Source organism: Colossoma macropomum, unplaced genomic scaffold (genome assembly GCF_904425465.1).
Source record: "Colossoma macropomum unplaced genomic scaffold, Colossoma_macropomum, whole genome shotgun sequence".
NCBI classification, from domain to species: Eukaryota; Metazoa; Chordata; class Actinopteri; order Characiformes; family Serrasalmidae; genus Colossoma; species Colossoma macropomum.
The window spans coordinates 44,794,245-44,811,239 of NW_023494792.1; the positions used below are offsets into that span (position 1 = coordinate 44,794,245).

At 37.5% G+C, this 16,995-nt stretch overlaps 1 protein-coding gene across 1 annotated transcript; it reads right to left on the reverse strand.

Annotated features, from left to right (window-relative positions):
* Positions 1-400: 400 nt before the first annotated feature.
* On the reverse strand, positions 401-11,900 carry si:ch211-244b2.3 (uncharacterized protein LOC557230 homolog). The gene is made up of 13 exons (XM_036575545.1): positions 11,784-11,900; positions 11,576-11,595; positions 11,374-11,428; positions 9,164-9,287; positions 8,907-9,057; positions 7,461-7,566; positions 6,826-6,913; positions 6,489-6,600; positions 4,998-5,103; positions 4,666-4,744; positions 4,416-4,479; positions 3,104-3,224; positions 401-1,084 (listed from the first exon to the last, which is right to left on the reverse strand). Coding segments are annotated over exons 1-13 (1,083 nt in total). The 5' UTR covers positions 11,785-11,900; the 3' UTR covers positions 401-1,028.
* Between the last annotated feature and the right edge of the window lie 5,095 nt (positions 11,901-16,995).

Genomic DNA, 16,995 nt, shown 5'->3' on the forward strand with positions numbered 1-16,995 from the left:
GTAAAGTCTAATTTTTCACTTGCTCAGGCTAATGTATTGCTGCATCTTGACACTACCTAGCTAATTTGACTAATCAATCACAAATACTATTTTTATGAAGTCAGCTTCATGGGCTGCTTAAGCTCTGACACCAGTTTTGTTAGCTTAACGTATCAAAGCACATATGAAACATGGTGCAGAATGTAAGTAGCTCCATGTCCTTGAGAAATTTGAACAACTATATGTAGATTGGAGGGAGTGAAAATATTCTTTATTAAAGCACATGTTCTGTTAGGTGCTCACATAAACTGATGTGAACTGTGCCTTGCACTGTGCCAAAGTTGTCATTTTTCCGGGGACAAGAATGTCCCGCTGCAATGTCCAAACCTGCCTTATGATGTATCCAGTGACATACGAGACATAAGAGAAAATAATTTTATTCTTCAAGGTTCCTATTAGGAATACATATAAAGTGCATTGTAAAATGGCTTTGAAAAAATGGAATATCACAGCTAAGTACATTTAAAATGTACATTTGGCCCATGAATGAAGAAAAAGAAAACAAAGCGATGAAAGAAAGCAAACCATTTGGCCCACGATAGAAGAAAAAGAAAACAAAATCTCCATGAAGAATGCAGTGCTATAGAAGGGTAAGTGACTTTCTCCAGTAGTCTGGGAAATGCTACCTTCATCAATCATCTGAATTGATGCTCCTCTTAAAATACCAGCAAAATGGCAGTGGTCACCTAATTCCAGCAACCCAGTCAACACAAATATGCCAGACTCTTTTTTTTTCTTGAAACAGTACTTGTAAAGAGAAAAAGAGCAGAAATTGAAAGTGAATGCTGGATGTCTGGGCAGTCCGAGTTAGTAAGAGGTACTGAGCAACATAAGGCAGTGATGTGGTAGAGACATTTGAAAGACACAAGCGTTTAGAAGATGCAAGTAAACTGATGTCAGATAGAACAGTAAACTCCACTGTTCCTGAGAGATTTCACATGTGCTCTTCAGCTGTAACTGCTCACAGTGTCGGACTGGCCAGCACAGCGTCACAGGCGACGGACTAGCCTCCTTGTATTAGTGGAAAGGTTTGTCTGGACCATGGCTACAATAAAAATACAATTATACTTTACAAACAATAATGCTGCAGCTCATAGAAACAGCAATGATCTTAATAGTGTTTTTTTCTACTAAAATACAGTAGAACATAAGTAGTACATAAACTCTGATTAGATAGACAGATACAGTACTGTTAAAAGTCCACCTTTTATTTATTTAATTCAGTCAAAACAGCTGTTGAGTACAAGTTATTTATGTTTCAGCATCAGGAAAAATGCAGAAAACATATATTTAACAGAAAATTGCTTAGTATTTAGATATTGTCTGGCCTTAATTACAGCTTCCATTTTTTTAGTTTTTCAAAGAAATCTGGAAGATATTTTTACACAACTGCTAAATTCAGTCTTTGACGTCAGTTGCATTTTCTGCTTCTGGCAATCCAAGTAATCCCAAATACAAAATTAGACTCCGTAAAACTTAAAAAAATCCTTCTTACAGTGGAAGGATGAACAGAAACACCTATGGAGTTTTTCAGTGGAGCTTGATTTTCTCCTTTCTCTCAAAGGTTTAAGTTATATTTATCTGACAGTGAGAGTTTTGTTGTTCTACCTTAGTGAATTATCTCATATCTAATCTCAGAAATATCTCCCTTAACTGTTTTAGATGCACATGAGAAAGAAATTTGCAGGCAGCTAAGGTAAAATTGGGTAGTTACTTGTGTGAATGTTAGTGCCTGAAGTGGTACATAACGTTAGTGAGAGCTTTAGGAGCAGCTTTTGTTGGGAAGACACAGCTGGAACTGGTTGGTTTTAAAATTGGAAGGATGGAAGTGTGAAAGTGGCAGTAGCTGCACAAAAGTAATGAGTGGAAAAATTTAATTATGCTTCTATTTTATGCTTATTCTGTGCTATTTTCTATTACATGAGCTTCCTACTTTTTGTGATAATGAATAACTTGTACTTAATGGCCGTTTTGACTGCAAATTGCTCTCTGATGTTTGCACAGTGCTGTAGACAGATAGATTGGATGGCAAGAACAAAAAATACTGCAAAGTACACAGATACATATAATACCATTTCAGATTTTGGATATACCTCCTCATAGAACATGTTTTTCTTTATTTCTTTTTCTTTTTACTGTTTTCCACATTTTAGAATAGTAGTGACTCTAAACTAATGAATTTTTAACAAAAAATATTTAATAATTTCACAATAAAAGCGCTTACAGTTGATTGGGGCAGATCTAGCAGGGCAAAAATGTCACAATTTGACATGTGGCAGAGGTGCCATCCTATGACAGTGCCACACTTGAGCTCTTCAGTACAACCCATTGTACTGCCAATGTTTGTCTCGGTGGACACGGTGGTGATGTGCTTGATTTTATATACCAGTTAGCAATGAGTGTGACCAAAACATTTCAACTCAGTCATTAGGAGGGGTGTCCACATACTTTTGGCCATATGATGTACAATGATTGTGGTTTCAGCTGTACATTTTCCGCCCAGTGTCCTAAATGGAAAACTACAGGTTTTAAAAAAAATGTTGTTGTTTTGGACACAAGTCCATGGATAGGCATATATATGAACATTTGAACATATGAACAAAGCACAAATCTTTAGATCAAAGACTTATGAAAATCATAAAGTCAGGAATGTCCAAACATTTGAATGGTACTGTACATTAGGAGAAGCTATGACAAATAAACAAAAAAATAAGCTTACATTAGACTTATACAACTAAGGCTTCACAATCTGCACTTGATAGCAAGTGAATATTAACATATATACATAATATACAGAAAACCTCCAAAATGATAACTTTACAGGAGAAGGAAGAAATGTTTTTAGATTTAAAATACAGTAATGTAAAGATTTTATATCAGGAAATTTTGGAGTTCAAACGATCCATTGAAATGAAAAGGGATATTGGGTTTTCAAAATCTGATAAAAATGTACATAATATGCAAGGGGGTAATTTACACGTGTATATGTTGTCCAGATGAGAAAATTGGGCAGAAAAACACTGGCTATAGAGCAGTTTATATGCACCTGCTCTTGTTCACATACCTGAGAAGTCGAGTTGATAACTGAACTTTCCTGTGCTGAAGCTCATAGTGCCTGTGCTGTTCTGCTGGTATTGAGCCTCAATGTCCTGACTGGAGACAGTGCAGCTGCCCCGACTACTGCCCTACACCCAACCAATCAGGGACAAACCAACAGATGCATAGTTACTATCCAATAACCTTACATAATAATAATAATAATAATAATAATAATAATAATATATTTAATGTATATAGCACTCTTTCATTACAGCATCAACTAAAGGCGTTTCACAGAAGATAAACAACCAGTTATAGTTATTTAGTATTTAATGAGTAGCTACTTCAATTCAGTTGAACAGAAAATTTTACATTCACACTGTAAATGTAAATACAACTCTGGAACACATGGAATAAACTACCGACTGTTTCCGTCGCTGTCTGCCTTAATGTTGTTGACAACTACTGTCTTTTACTGATATGTCATTCTTTATTCTATTTCAGCTTTGAATGATGTGAATTCAGTGCCAGCTGTGGTCTAGACATTACAGTTCATTTTAGGGGTGTGAATATTCACAAAATTCATAATCTAATTCGATACTGTGGTGTCTTCACTCCAAGTCGATATTTACAGTTTCAATGCACTGAAACCTTCACATCAAATCCATCACACTTTTTAATTAAGCCTGAGAATGTGGGAAGAAGACACAGAAAGGGTGGAATGGACTCACTGAATAGTAATGATTGTGAAGTTATCATTTTTTTAAGCTGGTGTGACTCAAAGACACACACACTGGGTAACAGCCCAATTTTCTAAAAAAAGTCACAAGCTGCATGAGGAACTCTTCCAAAGTTCTGCAGCAGCCCTGTGTATGTGTGATGGAGTTCAATGCTCTGCTTCACATGCTACACGATGAGTGAGCAATGCAATGAGCAAGCAAACTACTAAAGCAACAGCCTTAATGTGTATGTCTTCAGAACTTCATGTTTTTTTTTCTCTGTAAAACTCAAACATGACCTGAAAAGGCCCTAAGATTCACATAGAAATACTAAACAAAAACTTTATAGTAATCCGATGTAATGTGCCAGCCACAATCCAATAAGTTATTCCCAAGCTAGCTCAGCCAAGCTAGTTAACAGTTAACATTTATTAAACATGCTATAGCGATATCATATCATGTAACATTTTGTTACAACCGTAATTCTTTTACTAAATAATTTGCACATATTATTTGATAGCATATTATAAAAATGACTTTCTTAAGTTTACTTAGGTTACTCGGATATGTTAACATGAATACTTGCAGAAACTTGTCAAGAAAAGACATTTCTCTCACTTTAACATAGTCTTTCCAGCAGCCGTCCATGTCTTTGAACTGCCAGCGAGCTTGAGACAGAGCGCTGGGGAGACAACAGTGCAGTGACCATCAACAAAAGAGATAACCATTTGCAGGTGTTGAATGAATCTCAGCAAGTGATACACTCATTTACAACCTCACTCAATAACAGCAACACAACAGTTTTATTCCAGAGGAACTTTTTGTGCTATTATTTATTACTGTTCTTGCAGCACTGGTGGATTCAAACCTGTTATTGGGCTGATTTCCACCACCTGTCCTCCTGATGTGCCGCTTTGTTCCAAAGGTATTATTGATCTGATACATTCCTGTGGGAAAACATGCTACTGTAACTGATGAACTGTACTGAAAAACAATAATGCATTGACTTGATTGAAATGAGAACATCATTTGGACATTAATGTATGACATCACTGCCAAAAGTGAACTGAAAGAAAAAAACTGTTTTTGCTGTAATATAATTTATTCCCGAGAAGCTCATGTAAATATTTGAAAGTCAATTCAATACTTTACATATTTCATTGTGTTGAAGGTTATTTGGTGCGAGTGTGTAAAACTCACCACTGAAATAGAGGGTGTACGTGTATCGGCCAGCTGTAAAATTCAGCTGGCCCTGTGGGTTGAGCTGATAATGCTTCTCTATGTCCATACTGTCCAGAGAAGAACCCTGCAGAAAAACATGAAGAATCTAATGAACACTCTAGGAAACAACATTTACATCTGAAAATATTTTCTACATACTATCAACCCCTTAAATTTTCATTGGTTTCATTCTTTACATTTTTTTCCTTGCCTGCAGAGCATGCGAGTGGAGTGGAGCGTTAAACAATTCCCCTCCTCGCTCAAAGCTTTCTGTAATCACTCTGCTCCAGTTCCGCTCTGGGTTTTCTATTTCCCCCTCCTCGCTCACTCATCAGAGAAACTCCAGTTTTAAATGTATGGACAAGACACTATGCACTCTATTCCATTAACTATGTAATTTCTGCCCATTTTTAACTGAAAAACTAGTAAAACATTCCTTTGTTGAGAATTTCCAGCATGTAAGTCTGTTGAACAGTTCTGCAGTGCAGATTCTGTCTATAAATGGTTGTCGTGTGAACTGTAGAGTCACTGCTGCATCACTTACGTCACTTAAGTATGGATATTTTATTATCAATTAATTATTAATATTTCTAAAGTGTACTAAGTGCAGGATCAATATGATGATATTTGACCAGCATGATAAATTACATTTTGATAGTACTTAAAGAACACTGACCACCTGCATGTTTCTTTACAAAGAGAGCACAATTAGTCCTGTTTATTTGGTTTTAGTGTGGTGTGTATATCACTTTACTCATATTTTTAGATATTATTTTTTTAATGGGCACAACTGGTGCATTTTATCTGTTCAAATTTATCAAACCTCAGGAAAACTACATATTGTGAAACTGTCAAGTATTTGTGAAAATGGCTTCAAGTATTGTGACATATTTTTCCACAATGCCCACCCCTTGTATTAAGCCCACTGTTAAATGCTAATAGATTGGGACCAATGCCCTGTACACATATAAATGGTGCTCAGTTTCCATCTACACAGGAATCAGAAACATTTTATACCAATAAGAGTCCAATAAAGCAATCTCATTATCACATTCACCAGCCACTGTTAAATGCTTTCCTAAGGATGAAGCTCATATTGAGTGTTGATTTGTTTACAATTCTGTTTTTTCTTCAATAAAACAACTGAAGTGAGATGAAGACAGTTTACACTTCATTAAATAAAAGTCCTCTTTTGGAGGTATAATTTGAAGTCAAAAGAAGTAAATCCCAAGATATCTCAAAGTGTCAAACTGCAACACAGAGCATATCTTTAAATAGCACAGTAAAATCGTACCATGGCTCAAGTAACATAATAGCATCATACCCTGGGGCTTGTAGCAAATCTCATTCCTTTTAGTTACTAAATAAGAAGCCTTAAGATGAACAATAGTTTGAGTAGTTAATAAGAGACATGCATTTGAAAACTGTGTGTATTTTGTTGCTGTAGTAATTTGGATGGATGTCACTCACAGGTTTCTGATATTCTGTCCAGACACCTTCATCACCAATAAACTCCCAAGTGACAGCAGTGGGTGGATTAAGGGACAGTGTGGACAGTGAAGATGATGCAAAAGCCACAGAACTGCACACAGACACAGAGATATAAGACTTTAGATTTTTTTCCCCAATCTTGCAACTTTCCCTCCATTTTCTCCATTTTTGTCACTGAAAAGATCTGCGTTGTTTTGCATTTTTTACTTGACAAAAATCAAGATACTTCTGACATTTTCACCACATGACACAAAAGCGAATTATCCTGCTGTTGCTAATAATTCAAAATTCTTTCCAATCTTAAAATATACAGTACCTGCTGTTTGCAGAGACTATAGAGTTAAACTTTGGCCGCCTCCGCACTTTCCTGATCATCGAAGTGGACAGGTTGGTTTGGGTCATGGCTATAAATCAACAAATAAAAAACAGAAAACAGTAAATCATAATTAATCTCTAGACGACTTTCTAGCAAATAATACAGTTGTATGCAATAGTCTGAGTGCTCCTGGTCAAATTACATGTTGCTGTTGATTATCTAAGTGAAAATAACACATCTAGGGCCTTGCACCACACCTCCAGTAGTGGTGGGGCAAAAACATGCAGTTGGTTTATTAGCCCAGTGAATTAGTTTGTGTATTGCAGTAAAAACATGTTTACCAGATTAGTGAGCTGCAGATCCTCTTACTGCACATGAACTCACATAAGTTTTACTGTTTTGGAAAAAGCCCCACCCCCCAGCTGAAACTTGGGGTGTGACTCTCAGTCCATCTGCACAAGTCACGGCAGATTTTATTTTTGATGTTTTATTTTTTTCCCAGTATGTTAAAATCAGCAAATAAATAAATCATTTGTTCATATAGAGGATGAGTTAACTTATTTTTAATTAACATGTAATTTGGCTAAGATCTTTAAATATTTGCATGTGACTGTACTTGTCCTTGAGGTAGTTACCAGAGAAGTCCAATTTGTAGGCAGTGGATCCTACTTTAAACTGAAAGGAGCCTCTGGGGTTGGAGTTGTATTGCTGCTCCAGGTCATGGCTGTTTACTGAAGATCCCTGTGGAAGTGGCCAAGGATGGGACTTTCAATAGGGATTTCCCTGAGACAGATTTAGCCATGCCCTGTTTATTAATCTGTTTATTAAAAAAAAATCTATTCAAGATCCTCTAAAGCGTGCCTGGAAAACCACACTGTAGAACAATTTGCTCCCCAATAATTTTAGAGCATAGTACCTTATTATAATGATTTTCTTTTCTTAAAGAGGAATTACACTAATTTTATTTTCTGCTTAACTAAATGGATAATATGTAAATTAAGTCTTTTTGAGCGGTTTGATGTAAAATGTTCTGTTCTAGGGAAACTTACCAAGTCAGACTTGTTCTTAATAGTGGTGACAGGAACCAGATGCCTGTGTGGTATTTAATGACTTTAAAAGCTCCCTCACAGAAATCCATAACATGAAATGGTAGTGAATGTACTGCCTAACACCTGAGACATTGTTTCAAGATAGTTTTGAGAAGGTTCAGGCCTATAATGTGTTTTTTTTATCCATTAATGGTGGAGAGGCACATGGAGGTGTTGTAAGGCAAAACAGTCCCCAAAAAAACCCTTTATTTTCAGATTTACTACTGAGTTACCATTATCAACATTACATATTAAAACTCAGGAGATGTGTAGGTTTACTAGTGGTTTTGGATGGTAAATAAAATGGCTATATTTGTGTTGGAAAGATGGCAACCCCTGGTTCCTATCAGCACCACTGTAAAAAAATCTGAGTCAGTAAGTTTCTCTACAATGAACCATTTCACATCAAACCACCTAACTGTTTACATTGCACCAATTAAATTATGCAGAAAGTTCAAAGTTCCAATTACAAATCTGTGGAATTTCACTATAAGTTACTACTAGAGCTGCCCAATATATTGTCTGGTAATTGTTACTGTGATATTAGTCTTTCTCTGAAGGCTGCAATATGCAGATGAGCCCTCTAACTAATCACAGTGTTTCTACTGTGTGCTCATCCTGACCAATCATAGTTTCAGATGAGTTTCTGTGGTGTTCTGAAGAATCAAGGCATTCACATAATTTATCAACGGTAAATTGTTTTGGTCAAAATAACGCAGGCCAATCTTAAACCATGCCACATTGGTGATTCACCTGTGCATTTTAAATATATAGTAAGGCGTATTACAACTGCAATACATGGCAATATAATAACAACAACAGTCTTTTGTCTAAATTATGCACCCCTAGTTACTACCATATTTTCAACTGGTTAAGCATGTTTTACAGTGTATGTCAATGTATCACATCTTAGATTAATTAATCTGTTTTCTGAACCTCTCTGCACTAAGACAACTCTGTATGGTTTTTACCTTTAATGCACAAATAGCTCACCTGTGATCCATATTCACACCAGTATGTATTGTCTTTATAGTACCATCCTACTTCTTGACTCTGGTTAGATGATAGAAATGTTTGTCGTCGCACACTAAGTCCAGCGAAAGGCCCCATTACTGTCATATCATCAAAGTCTATGTGAAGAGACCTGTGAAATTGATGTGAAAAGTGGAGAAGACATGATAAAATCAATAAAAACTCCATACGACCATGTAGAAAGTAAATATCTGGGACTAATACAAATACAAAATTACCCCAAGCTGGTATAGATGGTCATCCCTCTTGCTCCTGGCTGGCAATAGTGAGACTCGATTATATGGTCATTACAAATCTGAGACCACTGCTGTCCAGCAAACAACTGCCACTGATAGTGGTTTCCTGTGAACCAATGTAGTAGGAAAATAAAAATTCACACATTCTTGTGAATCAATAAATTGATGACAATAAATTAAAATACATGAAATGAACAAACATGAAAATTGCAATTTTAAAGCCAGAATTTTGTCCATACTTTTGTCTATTTTAATAGATAACAATATGTCATACATTGTCAGAAAATAGCCTATTGTGCAAACTTTAATACTGGCCAAACCACCAAATGAGTCTGACCAACTTCATCTACAGTTGTATGCAAAGGTTTAAACACCCTGAGTCAAATTACATGCTTTATTCATTTTCTAAGTGAAAAAAGTTAACACATCCTCTACAGAGAACAATTTTTATGCACAATTTTGATTTATTTGCTGTGTGAAAAACAAAATCTAAAATAACTTTTGCACAGGCCACATTTTATGTTTTATTGTGTTAAATTCAGCAAATAAACAACAATTTTGCATTAAAATGGGCAGACATGTGTGCTCTGTATAGGATGTGTTAATTTACTTGCACTTCAATAAACAAAACAGTTAATTTGACCAGGGCATCCAGATTTTTGCATAGGACTGTATATATGATAGTCTGGGTACCAGCTCTTTCAGTTCCATCAGGACATCTGGTACCTTATGGACATCTGGAGACTTTTATTTTATAAATAAATATACTTGTATCTGATTGGCATAGTGCCAACTCATCCTGGCCACTCGATTAGTGGCTTGTTTTTTTACTAAATTCAGCAGACGGGTAGTTGTGCTTACAATGCAGTCAAAGGCAGACAGATGTCGGTGAAGCTACAGAACTTAATCTTCTCAGTTACTCCACTGGAGCACGTCACCAGCAGTGCACTTTTCCTAAATAACTGTGCCTACACTGATCCACTCATATCAGCGCAACACACACTAACACACCACCACCACGTCAGTGTCACTGTTGTACTGAGAATGATCCAACACCCCAATAATACCTGCTCTGTGGTAGTCCTGCAGGGTTTTTTTGTATTTTGTATCCAGGAATGGAAATAGTTTTTTACAGGACAGGCAAATAAAACCTAGAATACTGAGGGACATTCTGGACAGGTGGCTGCCCATCACTTGTCTGTCCTACCTAAACCTTCTCTGCATACTTTGTTGTCCCTCTTCTACCCTGTTCTTAAATGGTCAGGACCCCCCGCAGGACCACCATAGAGCAGGTATTATTTGGGTGGTGGATCATTCTCAGCACTGCAGTGACTTTGATGTAGTGGTGGTGTGTTAGTGTGTGTTGTGCTGGTATGAGTGGATCAGACACAGCAGTGCTGCTAGGTTTTAAACAATGTGTCCACTTACTGTCCACTCTATTAGACACCCCTTCCTTGTCAGTCCACCTTGTAGATTTAAAGTCAGAGACAGAAGCTGATCTCTTTCCACACAGTTTGTGTTGGTCACCCTTTAGTCCTTCATCAGTGGTCACAGAACGCTGCCCACAGGACGCTGTTGGCTGGACATTTTTAGTGGACTATTCTCACCCAGCCGTGACACTGAGGTGTTTAAAAACTCCAGCAGCACTGCTGTCTCTGATCCACTCAGACCAGCGCAACACACACTAACACACCACCACCATATCAGAGTCACTACAGTGCTGAGAATGATCCACCAACCAAATAATACCTGCTCTGTGGTGGTCCTGTGGGGGTGCTGACCATTTAAGAACAGGGTGAAAGGGGGCTAACAAAGTATGCAGAGAAACAGATGGACTACAGTCTGTAATTGTAGAACTACAAAGTGCACCTATATAGTAAGTGGACCTGATAACACGGAGAATGAGTGTAATAAAGTGGCCGATTGCTGTACACTGTAGTTGTTTAACCCTGTAATGTTCATTTGGTAGAGCACATTTTGAGTCACTATACATGCCACAAAGTGCCATCTCGACCGTTTGGTAGACATGAATATTTTAATAACTGTGGGGTCAACGAAAAAATAAAAACACCAATTGTTATTGCCCCAAACAAATATAAAATACAACAAAAAAAGAATTCTGTTGCTTTTTTCTTGGTGAGGACATTGAAGGGTTAAGAATAAAAAATATTAATTTCAAAGCATAATCTTACCTGAAGCATTCACTTGACCTGTTGTTGAAGTGGAGTCATCATCTTCCTCATCTTCCTGTGAGAGATTTTAATCATTCATAATGTTTCCTTTATAGTCTCATGCATGTACAGCTGAATTCCTCTGTTTCTAATTCCATATATAAGTGTTAGGCTGCTATAGGCTAAGGGGGGTCAGCTATGTACACAATAATAGACCACTTACCCACGAGCTGAATCTGAACACTGTAAAGAAACACAGCATGTAAGGAGGAAGCCTTCTCGACCGGTACACAAGCATTCTCACTCATTTTGATTTAGTCAGGTCACAGGACACGAGGGTAGCTAAACTCTGTAAACTGAGCTACGTGAGCTCGTTAGCAAAATACTCTTGTTTAAACATTGATTACAGTAGAAAAGATCAGACCACTTACTTGTGAGAGGCAGTGAACAGCAGCCAGCACAGATCAGATCAGCTGTAGAAGTGTGAGCCGAGTTTTACTTTCGCTTTCTATTCTAATAAAACGCTAAATAAAAAAGCTGTGGGCACTTCCTCAAAGTGCCACGCCGTCAGACAGGATAAGACATCAGACCAGTTTAACAGTTAAAATGGTTCTGAAGCTCACTGTGTGGGAAACCAGCCAGTTAGCCATGATATTAGCTTTAGGCAAAGAAATCTTCGTTTTAAATGAAGATTACAGACACTGTAATTGCCATTTCAGCAATTGGTGGGTGTTAAAAACCGCTCTAAAGTTGGTTTCATACTCGCATATTTGGATTTATTTCCTCTATAGTTTTGATTGGTAACCTTTTGCAGGCACCGTTAAATGATTCGTGTTTACACTGTGATATCAACCTATCACGAAAACACTAATTATTATTAGTGACTTTTGGACACCATCAGGAACCAGCAGAAACTTTTAATGGGTTCTATGTTTTTTTCAGCAGGGAGGATCATTAAATTGAGTTCTCTAGCTGTGTTATGTACGAAAATGTATTAAGAGATAATGTCGCTGAGCTGCAGCAGCCAAATGTTAACGTGCCGCTGTGCTGGCAGTGAGTGGATGTGACGCCGCTGCGGCTGAGCGTGCATCTGGCTGATAGTGCATGTTTGCAGCCAGACCAGCTCTGGCCAAACTCTGCCGCGACATCCGCGAGAACTACGGGGCCGTCTACAAATTACACAACTGTAAAGACGCAAGTGACGGACAGCGGGGAAAAGCACTTCGCGCTATATTTTTTATAAAAATTGTGCCTTATGAGCTACAGTAGGGCTTTTATCAGATCATAATGATGAGCATTTAGAGGTTTTTATCCCTTGTGGGGTGTTCGTGTTTTTGTTACTCAGCCAGTGTTTGCGGGTCTGGTGGACTCACCGCATTATTAGGTTTTAAATCAACACAGCCATAACCATTTATGTGAAAATACCAGATGCTTACTTTATCCCAATTACAAGCAATAAAGATAGCATATATGGTTAATATTTACCATCTTCCTCTGTTAGATCATAACTATAAATAATAGTGCTCTCCATTTTTTTGTGATAAAACGCAAAAAAGGAAATATCAGTATCAAGATGTTTATTTTGAACAAATCTAAATGAAACAATGCTAAGAAAATAAACACATTTATATTAGTCTGAAAAACGTCAGCACCATTGAACAGATACAGTGTCCACATCAGTCCACACAAGACACCAGCCCCACTGAACACAGTCTACTCATGCCAGCCTATACAACACGAGGGGCAGAGTTTTACTGTGTGTGTGTTGCATATGTGTTTCTCGCACGTGATGCACGTATGCTGTGTCCATCTGTCCATCTTGGGTCCACACACCTCGCAGAGCTTCTTTTTGTTGCTACTGGCCGCAACCTAGAATGATGAAAATACTTTGATTAGGAATTTTTCTTTCATCTTTCCCTCTCTCTCTGTCTTTCTCTATCTTTGTCTCTCTCTCTCTCTCTCTCTCTCTCTCTCACACACACACACTCACACACACACACACACACTCACACACACACACACACACACACACACACATAGTTGGTCAAGGTAAGAAAGTCAGACATAACATATACAACAGCATCTCACACAACATCTGCAGATGGTTGTTCTGTGGGTCTGTGGGCTGAAGGGACACCAGCCTCCTCCTCCTCCTGAATCATGCTTAGGATGGCTGCAGAAGCTGGGCTTCTTAGGATACATTGTCTTCTCTGGATTTTAGGTCTTACCAGCAAGCCATATAGGAGGAGGACAGAGTGAAGGGACACAGTGCCTTCACACTTTTATTACCTGCGGGTCCAGTGGACCTGAACCCCACATGTGTAATATAAATGCCATAAATGCTTAGGGGGGTGTACAGTGTGAAGTCAATGAAAATGTATTCGTTTATATGTTCTTCACAGAAAATGAGCAAAGAAGTCAAGAAGTTTGAGGTTAAAATAGTAATAAATTGCATCATTTTTCTTTTGGTAAACATTGAAAACGGGTCCCACAGACCCGAACACCACACAAGGGTTAAAAAAGCTGTTTTTATTATCATTGCTCTAGAATTCACTCAGCAGCCAGAGCACAGGACAGAAAAATATTGTTCTTATTTCCAGAGAGAGAAAATGTACCTCTAACACGGCTGTGGCAACAGAATCCCAAACCTGGACGAGGGTGGCTAACATTCCCCAAACACAGTACCCATCCAAACTGTTCCACAGTTCACATAACCTGTTAACATTAATATCACATACTTGAAAATGCAAATGTAAACCTTTACTGCCTACTGTTTTAAGAATTAAATATATACTGGCTAAGCATGAGCTCTTGCACACGACGATATTTCACAAAAAACACAAAAATTAATATACAAAAACCTTTCGCCACAGGCCAGCAGAGGGTAAAGTTACCAATATAAGAGGTCATAGTGCCTCAGGTGGATTACACGTAATTAAGTACAAGTGATTTTGGAGCAACATGGTGAACCATTTATAATCTACTGAAAGTATTTCTATAAAACTTCACAACAGAATTCAGAAGTTACGTTTGCTTATGTAAGAGTTGTAGTACATTGTGCAAGTTGCACTTTATCAAGTTGTTGAAAAGCTATTGCAATCGGGGACGCCCAAACTTTTGCATATGGCCATATGTCGTGTTGAGGGATGCGTCTTGCCAGATTTGACCCAGATTTTGACTTTGATTTTGATGATTCATTCAAGTGAGTCAAGCGAGTTTTTGTTAACAGAGCAATAATTAAAAATACAGCTTTTTATAAAATATCTAACTGCTCATAATTTGTGATCTGTTTGAAGGCCTACTGTGTAGTGGCTCATAAAAATAAAGCGCAAAGTGTTTTTTTCCCAGCTAGTGTCTTTACAGTACGCTCTAAAAATATGGTTTTTCAAGGTTCTTTAGTAAAGAAAATGGTTCTATATAGAACCATGAACACACAGAATGCTTTGCATGATTAAAGGTTTTTTTTGCTTGAAAGCGTTCTTCACACTGATGGACAATGTGCTGTAGATGGTTCTATATAATCTCTATAGCTCCAAAAAGGGTTTTTCTGTTCTTATAAGCTTGATATAATTACAAGAACCTGTTTTGGTGCTATACAGAACCCTTTTCAAAAAGTTTCTATGGAGAACCATAAGTAACATTTTTTTAATCTATCTGAAGAACTCTTTCATGATGCAAAGAACCTTTTAATCATGCAAAGGGTTCTTTGAGTGTTCATGGTTCTGTATAGAACCATTTTCTTTACTGAACAACCCTTGAAGAACCATCTTTTTTAAGTGTGTAGTGTAATTTTTAGGCAGCCCCTTACCTCTCTGGATGTTGTGGCAGCTGGTAGAAAGTAATGTGTTCTGTGGTTTTTAGAAGACAAACATTTCAGACATAAACAGAGTTGTAGCTGCCTGTCTTGGGTGCCAACAACGATAATTTGCAAGCATTAAAAATTGCATATACCTGTGGAGCCCTGCTGGTGACATCCTGTATAAATAAAAATAACACATGGCCACAACTTAGTAAGGTGTGGGAACGAGATAAGTTGTGGCCTTAATTATTAATTGTGTCATTCCCGTGCCTTACTAAGTCATGGCTACACATTGTTTTTATTTATATTGAATGTCACCAGCAGGGCTCCACATGGGCCGTTTAAAAGCTATTGAAGAAAGAAATCTGAATATGCAAATGAAGTTGATAGACTTGCTTGATCATCATCATTAACATCATCATCATCTATGACTGTGTTCTTTAATACTACTGAATAAACTAATAACTGATTTGTTTTCTCAGCTTCGTTCTGCCTTTTTCCCTTTATTTACTTTGGACTGTATATGTTAATTTATCTTTCATTTCCAAATGACTGGTTATCACTGCCATTCAGTTTTTTTCTTTGTTTCATGTGTCTGTCATTTTTGCTGTTGCCTGCAGGGCTGTCCCTGGAAATGAAGCACTAGTCTCAGTAGAGGTTTCATGCTAAAATAAATTAAATAAATAAAATTTGAAAAAAAAAAGAAATAAAAGTTGCTTCTTCATAATTTTTTTAACTTCCTTTCTTGACTTTTTTTGTTCCACACACAAACAACACCCTTTTACAGAAGACCCTTTTAATGCCTTGGTTTACTAAAGGTTTTCATTCCTTTTATTGTCTCTGAGTTGGCCAAGTCAGAGGCTGGAGTGTCCAGAGTCCAGGTGACTTCCCTGCTTTAACACACCTACTGAACCTGGGAACTGGCTGATGAGTGAAATCAGGTGTGCATGTGCAAGGAAACCATCAAACTGCGCTGGACTCCAGCCCTCCAGGAACACCTCTGACCTACAGGGTACCTATTGTTTAAATTAAACATTGTGGTAAAGAAGGAGCACCGACACCCAAATCAATAGAACAGAATGAAATTAAACCACAAAAAAGAGAATAAGGAGTTTGGTGTAGATGGCTAAAGTGGAACTGAGCAAAAAATTCATTTTTTCACCAATATACATAAAATATTCTGCGATATATGAGTCCTCAGTGGTATAACTGTGTGTGTGTGTGTGTGTGTTTTGGGGGGCTGAGAGGTGGGGTGGACACAATCTTTATGGTGCCCCTCATACAGACGCTGAAACAATTGCAGAGCCATGACTCACAGAAAGATTTCTTTAGATATTTTAGCTCTCAACAACACTACACAGACGGCCCTGACGTCTACTGATCTCCCCTTTTTAATGCATCTCTTCAATTGTAGCTGCTTTCAAACAAATCCTTTACAACCTGCTTCATAATGTACTCAATATGTATAATTTTATAATCTTAAATAGATAAATCTTAAATTTAGGTTAGTGGATAGAGTTGCAGGGCTTGAGAGTATGCATAGCAAATTACCCTGTCATCTTTTTGTGTTCACTGAAAGCAATTTTCAATTTGGGCCCACGTTTTATTTATTTATTGATTTACTTATTTTGCATTTCGGTCGAAAAGATCCTAGTTACGCCACTGTGAGCCCATCAAGATTTTACCTAAGTACATGCAGCTGAGTAAATATAAGTAGTTACTACTATTTGGAACTCTGTCTCTGTATAGGAGTTCTGATTGGTGCTAAAGGAGTTCATGTTGTGACAGCAAAACAAGTTCTGTCTGCCTTAGACATACATAGTTCATGCTCTACACTGCAGTAT

What these genes read in the sequence shown, in the direction of transcription:
- si:ch211-244b2.3 (XM_036575545.1), bottom strand. An exon ending in GCTGGAAAGACTATGTTAAA is followed by an intron (nt 3,225 to 4,415) that starts GTGAGAGAAATG and finishes GGTTGGGTGTAG; the next exon opens with GGCAGTAGTCGGGGCAGCTG. An exon ending in TTATCAACTCGACTTCTCAG is followed by an intron (nt 1,085 to 3,103) that starts GTATGTGAACAA and finishes TTTTTATTGTAG; the next exon opens with CCATGGTCCAGACAAACCTT.